Genomic DNA, 17,487 nt, shown 5'->3' with positions numbered 1-17,487 from the left:
TGTTGCCTAAAACGAGGACGTGTGAAGTAGTCTAGAGTGTACAGTTGAGATAGTACATTGCTATTTAAAGTTTAATACATTACATAGATTTTTTTTAAATATTCAAAATATATTAAACAAGTAGTTAACATTTATTAACATTAATAATTATGTTAACAGTAATGTTAAACATAATTATAAAAGATCATTAATTTAAATTTTTAAAGTGTGTTAGAGTAGTTCTTCTGATTTGCTTTTTTTGTAGACTTTTGTTCATAATTATTTTTAGTTGACACTTTGAATGTTGCGATAATTACTCCGTCTGGTTTGGGAAGCTGTGCAGCTGGAAGGGTTTTTGCTCTTACTTTTTGAGGAACAGCTGATTAGCATCTCAAAAGTTCAAAACCACCTGAACTGTGACCCCAAATCCTACTGGAGTTGAAAAGGAAGCCACATGGATGCAGAGCACAACCAAAAAGCAGGGAGAAGGAGAAAATCCAAAACCATCTCAAAAGCACATGTGGTGAATCATTGCATGTGAACAACAACTAATTGTGTCATCCGGGGGGACATGTTGCTGTGGAATATCGTCTCTGCTGCAGATTGAGCAGTTAGCATGATAGCCATTCACAACAACCCTCAGTCAGAGGCGTTTTCAGATTGCTTGCAAGACTGGCTGCTACCTGAGATCCATCCTGCACGATAGCATAATCACTCACAGCGACTCATTTAAGATACTTAGATTACACGAGTTTCGAAAACAGCCAATATAGCCTACCCTTTGAAGTAATACAGTATTTATAGATTTTTTTAAGTGAATTGAATTGAACTGAATTTACTTTTCTGGCGTTTATCAATAGAAGCATGTAGCGTACCACAAAGGCCTGTTGGGTAAAAACTAAAATAATAATAAAAACTTCATTCAAATCCTAGTTTCTTCTTTCTTTCTTTTTTTATTTTTTAATTTTCTTCAGGAAAACAAACTTTATTTTTTAAGACCGTCGGAAATACTTACGGTAACCCACGGAGCTTGACTCGGAGCTGGAGACGCCCATTTCCAGTCCGCGCCCGCCCCGGCTGCTGGATCGGTTCCTCCTTCTCTACGAGTTTTGATTGTCAGCCTGGATGTCGATCCCCGCCGCTATTCCACCGCAACAGGTAAATTATTAAACGTCATTTTACTGCTTTAAAAAAAAATGGTAAGCGAAAGGGAAAACACCACAAAACGTAGCACCTCTTCCAATTAGTTGTCGTGAATGTGATGTGGATTTTTTTTTTTTTTATGATTATTTATTATTAAACCTGTTCCTTTGAGGTAAGTGGGATGTCCTGCTTTTATTAAATGAAATACGGAGCCTAAAAGCGATGCGGCGACGAATATTAACACCGTGGGTTGATTTGCTGCAGTGAACCTGCCGTCCTGACAAGATGTGGGTTTTTATGAAACCTGTCCTGAAAAGCAACCTATTGTCTGCGTTTGAGATGGGGAACACACCATATGGCTGCAAAACAAACAAAAAAAAATGTTTCCTGTAAATAACAAACTTAAAATTAAACTTCCTAAGTCTTAGTCTGTTGGCTGCAAAAACGCGATTTTGTTGTCTGATGAGAGCTAATACTTTGTGATTTTCTACCAATTATCTTGAGATGTCGTGTCACATGACATCACTGTTTGAAGACAACACATCTCATTCTGGAGGTTAATAATCCTGTTTCCCGAGAAAGAGACTCAATTTGACGCTAGCTAGTGAATGGTAAATCATTAAATCCAGATTCATAAGGGAGGGAAAATACAGCTGAATAGCACAGCCTGTTTTTTTTTTTGTTTTTTGTTTTTTTTTTTAAGTGCGGCAGGTGTATTTGTGTATTTATTATCTTACTGCTGTATCTCCCTTTGCAGCACCTGACAGGTAAGCTTGTTTTCATATGAGAGCCTATTTTCAATACTGAACGTGACAACTGGGACAAATTCAGCTGTTTAGGAAGGCATGTGTTCATTCACTGCAGTGGAGAAGACGAATTATAAAGATGGCTTACAGTGTGTCTTGAGTGTGCGTGCGTGCGTGTGTGTGCGCGCGGCCACTGGTTCTTTTGCTACTTGGAGGTTTTCTTTGCTGAAGTGGCAAAGTCCATTTAAACCGCAGAAGCAGTTGTGACATCTGGCCCAATCTCAGCTGAGGCTGTTAAATATCCACCTGCCAAGACATGACATAATCACAGAGCCTTGCAGGAATATTCATACTCTGACATGTGACAGGCCAACACAAGTAGAGCAATATTGTGAACTGGATGACTGGATTGTTTTCTGCGGTTTTTTTTTTTTTTTGTTTTGTTTTGGGGTTTTTTCCCCCTCCCCATTTGTATTTAGCCCCTCTATGTGAAACCTTTACAAAACCATTTACAGCTGCGAGTCTCCAGCGGCTTTACACATAGGAACACGGGAACGTCTCCATTTTATTCTTTGTAAAAGCCTCAGTTTGGTAAGATTGAATCTGTGAACATCGCCTTTTCTGGGCCACAAATTCTCAGCCGGACTTTATGCAAAACATCAATATGCTTTAATCTTAAACCATTCCATTCTAGTTCTGGCTATATGTTTAGGATTATTTCGTTATCGAGGCACTCTTCTGAGATTGCCCTGAAACGATCTCACACCATCTAACCTTCAGCTCTAAACAGCTTTACGTGTCTTTGTTGAAGAAAATCACCCGGTGTCAATTTTTTTCTGACATTTTCCATATTAAGGGCATAAAATACCAGTTAATTTGACCTTAATCTTAAGGCAACAAAACAAAACAAAATAATAAAAACAACATATAGAAAAACAGCTGAGGTAGGACATGGTATTATGTGTGTGTCGGGGGATGAAGAATCTTGTGTTAAAGAGACCACCGTTATTTATTGAGTTGACCTGTAACTGTGACATAAAGATACGAATGAGTGTCCTTGCAGAAACGTCCTGGATTTTACCAGAACAGAGGAAGACGTATACGTCCGTGTGTCTGTGCATCCGTCTGCTCTTGTGAACTGGCAAAACACACAGTGCTTACACACACACACACACACGCAAACACACTCGTGCGCACACACTGGGGTCTTTATTTCCACGGTTCCGCGAGGCTTCCTGGACTGTGTCAGCCAGAACAGGCCCCTCTTCTGTGCTTGCAGAGTGTGTTGGACACACTCGTGCACACAGGCCGGCGCATTGATATGCCACATCCATCTAGCCTGGAGTGGTGCACACAGGTGTCAATCAGCATGCCGGTTAGAGTGAAAGGATCTTTGATTTGCTCGTGACCTCTGTGCGATGGGTCAGAAAACAAATCCACTAGCTCTCTTTTGATATACCCAATTGCCTCAAATCTAGCTCGGAAACTGTTTATATAGGGAAAGAAATACATATATATTTAAACACAGCGAAACGCCTTCTGTTGATACAAAGGGTGTCTTTGTCTCCTTTTGTTGATTCATTGTTGGATCCATCCAGGATATGTCCTGTTTAAACAGTGAAGGCTGTCTTCCATAGCCAACAGGAGGTAATATACCTCACACACTTCAAGACGTTCAAGTGTTTGTGCACGAGGGCGGATAAGTGTCCACTAAATACTGCACGTGTTTGTATGCGACAGTTAAAGGCACACAAAAACAGCACGTCCAGAGATTATTTTTTACCTCTATTGTATGTGCCGTGCTTTTCTAAAGTATTGCAAAAATGATTTCCAAGCTGCATCTCAGGATGATTGTGTGTGTGTGTGTCGGTGTGTGCGTTATTAATGTCACAGAAGATTGTCTGGAATGCAAGAATTGTTGGCTTATGTATTAAGTGTCATAAATTCACAGTGTCGTACTTGGCCTATTGCACTCGCTGCAGTAAATATACACACCTCAAATAGATTAAAGTGTTTCAAAAATGATACTGACGTAACAATGTTTACCAAGAGTGTCACAATCACATGGTTTTGTAATGCTGAGCCCCAGTGATGATGAAGCAACATAGTAGTGCACCATTGTGGACTGGATGAAAAAGGACAGCTTGATTTCAATTGGTCAAAGTAATCTGTATTCTCTCCCCATTTCTCCAGGTTTATTACTGGCAAGAGTCTTTAACCAACCCCATTGCAAATTTATATTCCTTGACTGTGTTTGCATCTCAAACTCAAACTTAAAACTGCCTCAGTCTGAAGTCATTCCTACAAAAAATGGCTGAATTGTGAATGTTTCTTGAATTAATTAGAAAAGCTTAAAGGGTTTGTCCTTTCTTCTGCTTCTAATTTCTTTTTCACATTTTCCTTTGAAACTGGGTCTGTGCCTTCTCCTACACCATGAACAGGTTTGTCCATAAATTACTCCACAGACGAAATCAGGATCATGCAGGGACAGATGCCACGATGGGTGGTGTAGTACTCTGTAGTAAGTGGCAGAGCTGGCGTATACAGACAATATTTTATGTTACGAAATAATCGCCGTGTCCCCTGCTGTAGTACGTTAAAAAACAGGAAAGACAAATCAACAAATTGAATCAAACAAAAAGTGGAAATCTCCCTTCCTTTTTCTAAAAGTTCTGCCAACTTTTCAAGAAAAGGTTGGTGGAGCTGTAAAATTGGAGGGATTAAAATGAACAGTTGAACAGATTAAATGTTTGAATCTGAACTTTGGAGGATTTTATCATTTGTATCAGTTGTGCCAACTTTCTCCTGAACAGTGCTTTGTAAATATAACCTGCACTTTCTGCAGCCGTGAATCCGCATTGGTTTCTGCTACAGGGTTTATAAGGACATTTCCTTACTCAAGTGATACATTTTCATCCTAACCAATTTAGTCTAAGCATCTGCTTAGCTTACCAGTTTTTTTTTTTAGAAATATTTCCTGAGCTCTGCATGATGAGTAAGGCAGCAATAGAGGTTCCAGCACCATCTGACTGTCAGTCAGTAGTTCGCTACATTTACCTCAGTGCCTCAGGTAATGTTTTCCATGAAAATAAGACTCCTTATTATCCAGTGGCCTCTCCTCACCCTCTGTATCCACATGAACACCTCTCTCCATTACGTCACCGTGACGACGCTCTGTTATTAAAGCGGCTTCTCTCTGCTGCTGACCAGCCCACATATTTATTTATTTTTTTTCTGACAGACTGGCAGCTTTTCGCGCAAAGAGTCACAGCAATGGTTCTGTACGTGCAGCCTTAAGAAAAAAAAAAAAAAAAAAAAAGGAACTAGCTTACTTAAATTCGTTGCATCATTTAAAACCAAATCCATTTGAATTTGACAGCATTTCATTTCATTTTCTAATGAAACGAATGTCATTGCGTCTTCCGAAAACAAAAGGGAATTGAGGTTTGCAAACCCAGTTGGGTCTCAGCCACAAAGGTTTGGAGTGAACCAAATTCATTGCCGTCATCTCCTTCAGGACTGAAGTTTTGTAAAACATTGACCTGGTAGTTTTGATGCTAAATTTTATTCACTCCTCAACCCAAAGTGTTATTTAGTTGTTATTTCTAGTTTCACCAAAAATGCGTCTAGTCATTCTATAATGTTTGCAATGAGAGAAAAAGCCCTGCCAGCATGCCTAAGTGGGCCCCATGTGGGAAAAAGGGCAGACCATATGGGTCCCATATGGGTTTGTCCGCGGGTTCCACGATGGCCCCACATGGGTTTGCCCATGTAGGGCCACAGCCCACATGGGCCCTAAATGGACAAACCCATGTGGGCCACCACCATATAGGGCCCATGTAGGGCCCATGTGGACTGTGGCCCTACATGGGCAAACCCATGTGGGGCCATCGTGGAACCCGCGGACAAACCCATATGGACCCATATATCAGCCCTCCTTTTCCCCACATGGGTCCCACCTAGGCATGCTGGCTGGGAGGTTTTTTTTTTTTTTTCTAGACTTGAGACATTTAAGAGCTTTTTTCTGTCTGTTACTGTACAAATACTTCTTACCCATTTTCATCTTACTTTTTCATTCTTACCAGTTACTCAAACAGTTTGGATTAATAAAACATTTTCTTTTATTTTACAGTGAAACTATCCTTTCCAAAGCATGGAGAGTGAAGGTCAAAGCAATCTCTTTAAGTGGCAGCCGAGACCTTCATAATAGCAAACGGAGCAGCAGTCAATCATCAGTAAATGTACAACTTTCTTAACGTTGCCTTTAGGCACAAGCAGGTTTGAGACGATGATGGTAAAAGTTGCGCCGTTTCTTGGTATCTTTGTATTTACGTAACAGTTGTAATCATTAAGATTGGTGGAAAATAGTAAATAGTGCAACATATAATGATATATGCTACATATATCATTTTTGTTTAGATTTCTATACCTGCTCTGAACCAAAAACAGAGACTAAATCCCTTCAAATTGTTTTAGCTTTCATGTAGGCATTGTAGTAACAAGCTATTAGATGGGTAATTAGTTGGCTGTCTGCTGGTGCCTGCAGCCGGCTGCTCACCAAACATGATGCTTGGCGCTTGGTGCTCTTCCAGTTCACACATGATGACTGTTCTCGTTCTTCCATAACCGGAAACACATTCTAACGGCTTAATATGTCGAGAGCAAGGGAAAAAAGCCTTTCTTCAGCCTGCTAACCAGCAATTGCTCAGCAATATCTGTGTTTCCTCAGTGCAGTTTAATAATCAGTAGAGATGGAGAAAAACATTAAACTGTGTGAGCCGGATGATGGGGGAAATTTTGCTCGGCTTTTCTAACCTTTTAAATCGTTGACATACCTCGGTGCTTCTTATGGATTTTGTGCTTTTTTTCTTTTTTTTTTTTTTTTTTTACTTTTCTACCGATTTATCAAACAATGAGTGATGTTAGTTTAACATCAATGAATGATTGGCCTTTATCTAAAATCCAATGCAACCAGGAAATAGGTGGATTTTTTGAGGTATTAGATGCAACGCATGTGAGACAATCTGAATCATCTTCGTCTTCAGCTGAGAAGTTGGTGCTTACTAGTTTTTTGTTGGGGTTTTTTTGTTTGTTTGTTTGTTTGCTGATGCCACGTCTGTCAAAACAAGCAAAATAAAATAAATAACACGCACGCACACAAACCAAAGCACCCCGTTTCTCACACACCATCATTTCATCAGCCTGTCTTCTTCATGCTTTTTCCACAAGGTTGACATCATCTGTCTCTGTTTTCTCTCTTCCCTTCCCATCTGTCCTTTTTAGCCATTCACTGTTTTTCCATTGCATTTCTGGAAAGTGATTGGTTTTGTCTTACTTTTTTCCTCCCCACCTTTTTCAATATTTTTCTCCTTCATTCTCCCCAAACAGATTCATACACCTCCGTTACTTTGTGACACACACACACAATCACACAATCACAGTCTGATCTGTCTTTTTTTCTTTTTTTTTTTTCTGCAGATGTCTGATAGCTAGCCAACTGAGTAGAGGACCTCCCTCTCTGCCGGGAGCCTTCCACCTGCAGCCATGAATGGTGAGGACACAGTTTAAAGTCTTGGTTGTGCATGATGTGCATCTCTACTGAAAAACAAAACATACGGATGAAGAAGTAAAAAAAAAAATTACACTAAACAGATATGTTTTTTTCAGGGCCTATTATTAAAATTATGATTGTTTGTTTATCGATCAGGTCATCAAGATAAAATAATTCATTGATTTGCTGGCAGTAACAATGACTTGTCTTTTTAATATATTTAAATTTCACTTATCGGTCTGCATAAATGGATAAAAGGTTTTATAGGTCATATACCAAGTGATTTTTTAAATGTTTTTTTTAATTCATGAAATTGGTACCATATTAAGTTTTCAATTTAAATAAGAAAATTTAATTGCTTTTGGGTAAAATATAAATTTTTTTGGTCTCTAATCCTTATACTGACGCTTCTGTTGTCTTTAGACATGACTTTATTTTATTTTTTTTCTAGACTGATGATGAACTAAGTTGCTACATATTGGGGGGAAAAAATGTGTTAAGCTTAATTTTTTCCCCATTCTATTATTATTGTTATTTCTTTTTGCACACTCAAATCCCATTCCATGAAACGGCACAGGAAGAAAAGAAAAGCAGTTTGCATTTCTGTGCTCTCACTGAAGCAGTTTCTCAAAGTCAATTCCTCAACCACGTGGACAGTATGCAGCAAGCCTTAAAAAAAAAACAAAAAAAAAAACACACGCACGCACACACGCATACACACACAGGTAACTTGGGGTAACTAAAATGCTGTAGTGTGCAGAGACTATTGATCCACCATCTGGAACATAAACCGATGAGTCTCAGGTGAAGTGTTTGATATGTAAATATTGAGGAAAGCCTTGCTGTGTTCTCCTCCAGCAGACGGGAGCGTGTGCACTCGGGGGACAGACTCGAGTATCTCCTAAGTGAGGACATTACAGTACCTAGACAACAGCACACAGGCCAACAAAGGGAAAAGTCAGAAGGCAGAGTCTCTGTGCAGCAGATGCTGTGGAGGCGAGACGCGGTGCGGGCGTTTTAAATTCAGCTCAGGCGATGTTGCTATAGAAGCTATCCTATATGTTTTCCGCAGCAGTGCTTTTAACTGTTATTAGTCTGTCTCATGTCAGCGGTACTGGTGAGACCTCTGATCTGAGGGTTTATTATATCTGAGCTGCTTTAACGAAGTTGCTTTAAACGCACTGAAGAAAACGGATAACAGCGGAATTAACAAATCGTACCGGAAGAGCTCAGTACCTTCCACCATGCCTGCTTTTTAGTCAGCAAATCCCGTTCCTTAAATACGCAAAGCTGTCTGTGAAATTCCAGGAATATGAAAACAACTGCCTTCAGATGTTAACAAAAGTAAAAAAAAATAAATAGAGGGAAATAGAGACTATTTGGATGAATTTTGCATAAATGCAGCTGTTGTGTAAAGCCCTCAGAGGCTTGTTAGAGAACATTAGTCGACTAAAAGCGTCATAAAGACAAAGGGACGTTGCACAGAGGTCAGGGACAAAGTTGTAGACACGTTTAAGGTGAATGTGCACTCCACAAACCTGGTCTCCATAAAAGATTGATTATAAGAAGTCTTTATTTATTTATGTATCTTTAGTTATACCGGTTGTCTCATTGAGATCCAGCATCTCATTTTCAAGAGAGACATGCTTTGATCAGACAAAAACAAAACCAAAATTTTTGTTCTATGTTTTGTTGTTCAGCTTGTAGAAGCCTGGATCTGTAGGAGGGCACAGCAAAAATATGGACAAAGCTGGGAAGATGAATGGAATTACTTTTTTGTTAACATATTCTCATGAATAAGAATAAGATTCGAGTGACTCTTTACTTCGAGAACACTCGCTGTTTTAAGATCACGATTAATCAAGCGGGGCGACCACGTCTGATCCTGGAACAGACTCATTGGGTGTTTCAGTACTTGTAATGTCGAAATGAAAGCGAAGAAGGTGGTTAAATTGTGCAGGACAGATACTTTGTATAGTACTCAGTTTTAAAAATGTCAACATTTGAAATTGCATTAGTCACTTGTGCTGACAAACCAGATTCGTGTCATTCTGGAAGTGCTATTTTTGTGTCGGCTATACAAAATTAGTAGGAGTGCTTCTTCAAAACCCCTGGTTTAGACCAAAGCACATTTCAGGATGGTCCAGTCAAAGTCCAGACCTAAATTTAATTCAATGACATCAGCTACTGGAAATTAGACACGAGTGTCAGTGAGTCTTTCTCTCTGCGCCGGATTTGTTACGGTAGCAATGCATAAATCTGGCGTGTTTTCATGTGGCCTCCCGTAGAATAATCTACAGGTCTCCGGCAGCACAAATGTCAATCCGCAGCGGCCTCTTTTGAAGCTTTGCACTGTCCCAGTTACTCACAGAGCATCAGGCCTGCTCTGATGCATGCAGCGCGGTGACTGACAGGCTGTGGATGTGGCCGTGCTAGCGGCACGTCCCAGCGGCCCTGTGCTGAATGTCCTTTCATTTGCAGTAACTCCAAACGGGGCGGGTGTTGGGCTGGTGCAGCCATCGAGACAATGTGGAGAATACCCACATCTTTCTGTGAGATTAATTACTTTCTTATTGTCTGCAGCAGCTTTTTGCTGAAGATGCCAAAAGTAGGCCAGGCTCTCTGAGTTGCTATAGCATCAGCTTTGTCAGGAGGGGAAAAAAAAAAACCGCACACCTGAACAGCTGTTGCTGTTGTGGTTTAGGGCAGCTTGTTTAGGCAGAAATACCAGATTGTGGACAACTTGTCTGCTTTTTGCTCACAACAACAGCAGCTTTTTGTGCCGCTATTAAACTCCAGTTTTCTAAAGTGGTATTCCTCGTCCGAGTCTGTGTATAGCTGGCACAGTCTTGTAGATTGTTTGGGTTTGTGCTGGGGTGTGTGTGTGTGGAAGTTCCATCATGGGCACGGCGGCATTTCCTGAGTTTGCAAAGTAAATTACAGCCTAGACACCATATCTCTGAAGATATGCACCCACAGTGCTTCTGTTCTTCTTATCTAAGATGAAAGAACTTTTTTTTTTTTCTAGCACGTAAGCGGGCACATCAAAATTATCACCCTAAGATCAGTGCGTGTGACGCTGCAATCCCAAAAGACCGCTTGGACGCTGTATTTGCTCGGCAGACGTATCATTCTCTGTACGCTGGTGAAATACTCAGCCTTAGGTCACTGTTCTGTTGTGCCTGTGGAGCAAAAGCTCAAAGAGATAGTTAGATGTGAACATTGTAGCATTGGAAAAGAAAGAGATGAGTGACAAAAATGCAACTTAACTGCAGTTGATACTGTCATTGCAATCGTGTGTTTTCTTAAAGAAATTGGAGGTAACTTTTTATCCACTGCTACTAACAGGTCACCAAAAACCATCAACGATATTTTTATTTGTAAGTATTAATAAAGAAATATATTGTATGTAATGTCTCTTATATTTAATTGCCATAGCATAAAAAACGTATTCATTATATTTCCTTGGTAAAACATATGAAGGACCTTGACGACGATCATTTGCCTCGATATCCAATATCGGCTACCGGTGGCTGCCCATTGAATGTATGTTACAATGCATAGGACAAACGAATAATAATTTGGCATAATTATGTCTTAGAGCAGAATAAAAGAAAGATTAGTGTCTCCTGAATTTAATGTTTAAGATGAGAAGCCCATAAAGTTTTACCAGTATATCCATTCTGTTGGTAAAGTGTGTGATATTCTGAACTTTCTACAATCTAGTATCATAAAAGAAGGAACATTGGTTAAAAACTTATTTCAATATGAAGCACTAAATCAGAATTAGTCACAACCTTGATTTTTTTTTTTTTTTTTTTTTTTTTTTGCAAATGCTGCACGCGGTTTCAGCTGAAATTTACTCATTTTGTTTGCAATCTGCGATCACCATGGCAGCAGCGTTTGGCATCAGGAAAGCCCATCTGTTGAGCAGCGAAGGATGAAAGGTTCGAGGAGCCAGCTCAGATTGAGCAGTTCTTTTTTTAGCTGTCCCACATTACTGCTTCATTTATGTTTCAGTTGATTTAGTGGTTCAGTTATAATTAATACTCCTTAACGAGCTGTATCTGTTGCATCACCAATATTTGTTTTCTCTGCTGTTTGACAAAGCAGCAGTTTGCATCGCTCTGCTAGAAGATTGCAATTCCTTAAAGGATTAATCACACCTTTTTAAAAAAAAAAATAATAATTGTACGTTTTGTGACGTTGCGGCCACAGCTTTCAGTGTACTTTGAACACAAAGTACATTTAAACGCACTTTCAGGGGTACGACTTTAACACTGCATCTGTCCTTGTCTGCTTGTCTCCCAACCAGGTGAAATCTGTCCTACGGCATGAACATTTTATTTTATTTTTTTTTTGTAATATATCGTTTTATTCTCACAATAAAAAAAAAAAACAATAGTGACATATTTTCTCAAGGATAAATGTGAACTGATGTTAGAATTCACAGTTGCATTAATTCATACTCAAGGCAGGATGTTTCAGCGAGAGCAGAGTGAGTGGGGTGAAAAGTAGCTGCGCGGACACTTTTATAAATTAATAATCTTCAGTTGAAAGTTTCCCGAGGTTCCATTCGGAATACAAATTATGAATGCATTATTGAATGGCAAATTGAATTCTGCGCGCGCGGTGAAGTCGGTATAAATATTTCAGCTTCGTGAAGGTTTATCATTGGCTTTTGGTTGCTTGTGGTAAATGACCCGTCCTCCTGTAGCGCTTTATCAAGCCCAGAGAACCCCAGAGCGCTTCACACACTACGTTCAGTCACACTCACACACTGATGGTGGCGAGCTACAGGAGTGTAGCCACAGCGGCTCTGGGGCAGTCTGACAGAGGTGCCACTTGGGCCCTCTGACTGCCACCAGCAGCCAGTGGGTAAAACAGTGAAGTGTTTTACCCAGGGACTAAAACCACATTCATGAAAGTAGCATCATGAGAAATGATGTAGTAAAGAACTGCCCCAATTTTCAGCCCCTTTAAGAATCACCTTTTTTGCTCCTGTATTTTCTTTCAGGTGGTTCCAGCGTTTGGACCATCACTCCAGAGGAAAGAGGGAAGCACGATAAACAGTTTGACACCCTCTCACCGATCCTCGGCTACATCTCGGGTAGGCTGCTCTAACACAAAGGTTCAACACGTTGATCAGATAAAACAGTATGTCCGCTGTCAGCTAAAGTGACCCCTGGCTTATCTCTTCATGATCCTGCTGGGATCTTTTTGCATCACCCGGTATTCCTTCATAAGTTTATTAGATACAGATAAAATCTCACCTCTTACATAGAAGCTGTGCCCCCCCCCCCCGCTCCCCGTCTACAGAACATCCTCAAAAAGCACAATAAAGAATCTGATGTGGTTACTCAGCCCCTGAGCTCCCAGGATGCTAGACTGATGTAATCTGATGCTATCAGCGAGAAGTTGGCTCAACGTTCCGTTTCACGTCTCCCAGAAGACCATCTGACACTGACACCAAAAGGCAGAAACGAGAGCTGTGTTTGGAGTACAAAAATAAAAAAATAAAAAACCCAGGGGCCCCACGCTGTTTTTGAAAAGTCTGGAATTCCCCTCGCTCTTTTTCTAAGGGACAGAAGTGCATACAGTTTTAATGAATGCAATAGTTTCACACTGATTCATTTTCAGTTTGCAGGTGTCACCACATTCGATGCTAATTTTAGTGTTTTTAATTATTTGTGCTGTGCGTTTTTACTTTGCTGGAACAAAATAAGGTTGGAGGAATCCACAAATGAGCTTTAAAGGATCTACAATCAGTCCAGCATCCTTCGTTTCATATAGATTTTTCTTTTAATAGTTTAACCTAGTTAACCCAGATGCTGCAAAGGCAGTGGGATTTATAACATCCATTCATTCATAAATCCATTGAAGGTTCGTTGAGGAGTAAGAGGCAGGGCATGTCCTTTGAGATTTATAGTGGGCCTGTACCAATCTGTAATAATTAAAAGTTTGATCAGTGTTGTTTTATTATGTATGTAAGCTACAGACTACAAGGCTCAACTACTTGCAAAGCAGCTTTAAAGTTACTCGTCAAATGTAGTGAATTTTGTTAAAATTGTAGAAACCATTTTTTGTGAAATTTTAAGTCTGGAATTAGGAAATCCAGCAGCTTCTGGATAAAGAGGCCTCCTTAGTATTAGGTCATAACGTTGAGGCTTAAACTGCTTTTACATCTCATAAAAGGTCTATATCAGATTCCCCATCTCTCTGAGGCCCCCCACCCCTGTCATTGTTGTTTGTCCGCAGGGGAGCAAGCGAGGAAATTCTTTCTCCAGTCCGGCCTGCCGCCTTCTGTCTTGGCGGAGATCTGGTAACTAAAAATTCTGTAAATCCTCATCAAAACTCTTTTTTTTTTCTTCTTTTTTTTAGGCTGTAGCAACTGGGTCAGTGGGTCCACAGGCTTTGTGTTTGGCCGGTGTCAGTTTAGTTCATCGAGTTGTTTTTGACTTCCTGTTGAGAGCTCATTTCCTTCACTGCCTGCCACACCTAGTAAACTGTGCATATGTGTGTGTGTGTGTGTGTGTAGGGGGCGGGGGGCGTGCTTGTTGTTTTTGTGTAAAGAAAAATGTTGCTGGAATTCAATCCCACTAGCGCCTTGTTCCTTGTGTGACTTGCTTCTTCTATTGTCTCTCCAACGGGGGAAACAAACCCCAGGAATAAATAGCTCGCTGGACTCTATGCACCAGTTTTACCGGTTTCTCTCCTACAGGAACCTGGCTGACATGGACAGTGACGGGAAGATGGACAGACTGGAGTTTTCCATCGCTATGAAGCTTATTAAACTTACGCTTCAGGGCAGGAACTTGCCGTCATCGTTGCCGGTTACCATGAAGCAACCTCCGACTTTAAACAGCGGCTCAAACATGTCTTCTTCGGCACGGTTTGGTAATATTCTCGAATCGTGCACCGTGTCCGAGTTTCACCTTGATTACCTGTCAAAAAAGAAAGAAAGAAAAAAAAAAAGAACATACAACATGAAAGTGACTCACTTTGACGTGTAACCTCCGTCCACCGTGACGTTTCACGATGTCCCCATGTTTACCACGTGTGCTTCCTTTGTGTAGGAATGGGATCCATGCCAAACCTGTCTGTCGGTCTTTCATCCATGCCAACTATTTCCACCATGCCCGTTCTAACACCCATGCCAGCTAATCGTCCTGTAACCTCTGTGCAACCCCTGGTGCCAGTGCCAATGGCCCTGCCCTTGATCACCTCGTTAGGGAACTCTGGGCTCCCCAATGGCACTGTCAGCCTCCTCACCCCGCCGCTTGTTGCCAGCAACGCAGGTTGGTTCTACACCAGAACCATTCAGATCTTACTCTCGGACAAATCAAAGTTATGCTGATTGGTAGTGACTCAGATTTGACTCTAGGGTTGTACATCCAAAATATTGGGATGTGTCATCTTATTTATGAACAGCTCTGGAGACGTGGGCCAGTTGCCAGTCGTAGGGCGTACCGCGGTTTTGAAATGTTACCTCTTTAAAAACGCTAAAACTGATGCCCCTCTCCTGCCTGTTGCTGCTCTCTGCCAGTCCACTGATTGTTCAAAATGACAATTTAGAACGAAAATTAAAGTCGTATGTTTTCCTTTTCAATACGTTGTGTTTTTACTTTGATCAAAGTGTCAAAATGAAAGTAACCTTGACATAATGAAATGTAACACAATTTCCGCAACAGTAACAATAATTGTTACTTTTTTGTTCTTAGTCAAAACAATTAGACGGTGCAGTTTTTTTTTTGTTTGTTTGTTTGTTTGTTTGTTTTTTAAGCAATGGCTTATGGTAGATACCCTAGCCAGGACTAAAGCTAGCTGAATAGTAGCCTTAAATGTACAAACAAGTACAGAAAACAATGTTAGCAACGAGGCTAACACCAGTGTTGTTGAGGGTTTAAGATTAATCTCCACTTTTTTTTTTTACAACATAGCTTTAGCAGCCTAGCACAGATTTCTGCTACATGACTTTACACAAGCTGCAGTTTAAGTCTACCATGAACCCCTGCTTCACACGTCTTGGAAATCACACTAGTCTGGTGGCTGATGCTATGTAAGGCTGAAGCAAGGTCACATCTGAACAGTGGTGGAGAAAGTACTCAAAAAATGTACTTAAGTAAAAGTACAAATACACAGTCAAAAATGTACTCAAGTAAAAGTCAAAGTACCACATTAACATTTTACTTAAGTAAAAGTAAAAAAGTACTGGCTTTTAAAAATACTTAAGTATTAAAAGTAAAAGTACTTGCTGAATACATAACCTAATCGCTAATATCATTAAGTGAACTGATCTTATTTAATTTTAATACATAAGAAATGTGCCATTTTAATGAACAATGCCACAGATTAAATATATTCTTATTGTGTTTATTCTCTGTAACAGTTTATACTTAGGTATGTGATTCTATGAATCATAATTTCAGGGATGGAAACATCTTGTCTCCTGTCCTAACATAGCATGAACTTCATTAGTGACATTTATTTAGAAAGAAATCCAACAGAAAGGGCATGGAAAGAAGGTGGGTGAGGGAGAACATGCAACCAAGGAGCCACGTAGCAGAGTTGTAGTCAAGACCACCGAACCCGAGACCAAGACCAGTGCCTTGCGCTACATGACACAATAAAATTAAGTTTACCTATCAAAATTGATTCTCAGATTGATCTGAAAGATCCACATTCCCATAAAAACACCTAGATGTTAAATACTTAGAGCTGAAATTTATTTAACCAGTATCAATTAAAACTCATTTCATTCTGTTTTGCTTTCATCGCTGTACTACAATCCGCAGAGGTCTCCTGCCATCCCTATAAAAATAACACCCTGGACGGTTGCCCATATTGCCCATGTCAGAAACCACAACTGAAACATCGCAATTAACGGTAAATAACGTTCAACTATGAACACTGTCCAACGGCGCAACAAGCAGAAGGAGCACCGTGACTGTTCTCACCCTCCCTCCCACTGCGATGTTTGCCACCATGACAGGAGACTAAATCAATCAATGAGCATGCTCTGTGTTCATAGTTCAACTTTTACTTATTCGGCGATTAAATAAACGTTTGTATGTTAGTTACTGCAGTGTATACAAGAACAAAGAACGGCTCTCAGTGAGGCTTCAGTCCTTAGGACTTAGTAAAGATCCGTCCAGAAGAATCGGATCGTTCCTGAATGTCATATTACTATATTGCACTTTGGTCACAGCGTTGTCCCATATATGAGACACCTCAGTCAACACACAATGGCATGAGTGACAACTTTTTTTCATCGCAGATGCAACATGTGTCTCAGTCAGTACAGCTAGCTTTGCTAGCATGACGTCCACAGATCTTACCTTTCTTTAAGCTTTCCTTCCAAGTGACTCTAAAAGTTGGACGAAGTCCCGTCTGTGAAAGCGAAGCGCTGCTGATTTTACATGTCACCATATCTTATGGTTTATGCAGCGCTATTATATTACTGACGATTATAATAATAATAATATAATTATAATTATAATATTAATATTAATATTAATATTATAATATTAATTATTATAATTATAATTATATTACTGACGATTATAACGATTATAGTGGTGGATATCCACCACTGCGCATGTCTGGAGCTGCGCGCGAGTAAAGGTGGAGGCGATGGGTGACAACAGACACTAAGTCACGTTATTGCTTGGATTTTACGGCGCCACCTTAAGACCCTGAACTTCACATTTTAACAGAAAAAAAGCTCAACGCGACTTGGATGTAACGAGTAACGCGACAGTTTTGTAGAAATGTAGTGAAGTAGAAAGTACAGATACTTACTGTAAAATGTAGTGGAGTAAAAGTAGAAAGTATCCATTATTAAATCTACTTAAGTAAAGTACAGATACACGAAAAATGTACTTAAGTACAGTAACGAAGTACTTGTACTTCGTTATTTCCCACCACTGCATCTGAACTGTATTGGAAGTATGATTACATAAAATTGATTCCCGCTCATCATTCGGGGATGTTTCCTTTTAACACAGCATAAAACAGTTTGCGGGTAACAAGTTGGTAACTTGGTAAAGTCCTTTAGAAACTACGTGT

General features: G+C 40.0%; 1 protein-coding gene across 3 annotated transcripts in view; it reads left to right on the top strand.

Annotated features, from left to right (window-relative positions):
- Positions 1 to 242: 242 nt before the first annotated feature.
- itsn2a (intersectin 2a) overlaps positions 243 to 17,487 on the top strand; it is a 35,927-nt gene continuing 18,682 nt past the window's right edge. Inside the window, exons 1-6 of one of the 3 annotated variants that reach the window (XM_014992064.2) lie at positions 243 to 1,137; positions 7,347 to 7,419; positions 12,437 to 12,529; positions 13,678 to 13,741; positions 14,141 to 14,316; positions 14,496 to 14,717. In XM_014992064.2, coding sequence (XP_014847550.2) covers positions 7,413 to 7,419; positions 12,437 to 12,529; positions 13,678 to 13,741; positions 14,141 to 14,316; positions 14,496 to 14,717 — 562 coding nt within the window. In that variant the 5' untranslated portion in view covers positions 243 to 1,137; positions 7,347 to 7,412. Of the gene's footprint in view, positions 1,138 to 7,346; positions 7,420 to 12,436; positions 12,530 to 13,677; positions 13,742 to 14,140; positions 14,317 to 14,364; positions 14,718 to 17,487 lie in introns of those variants that run through there. The other 2 variants (XM_014992069.2, XM_088001760.1) reach the window with 2 other exon arrangements.

Source organism: Poecilia mexicana, unplaced genomic scaffold (genome assembly GCF_051168715.1).
Source record: "Poecilia mexicana isolate PSO_F unplaced genomic scaffold, ASM5116871v1 scaffold_21, whole genome shotgun sequence".
NCBI lineage: Eukaryota > Metazoa > Chordata > Actinopteri > Cyprinodontiformes > Poeciliidae > Poecilia > Poecilia mexicana.
The sequence above is the reverse complement of the archived record's forward strand: the minus strand, read 5'-3'. Positions and strand labels throughout refer to the sequence as shown.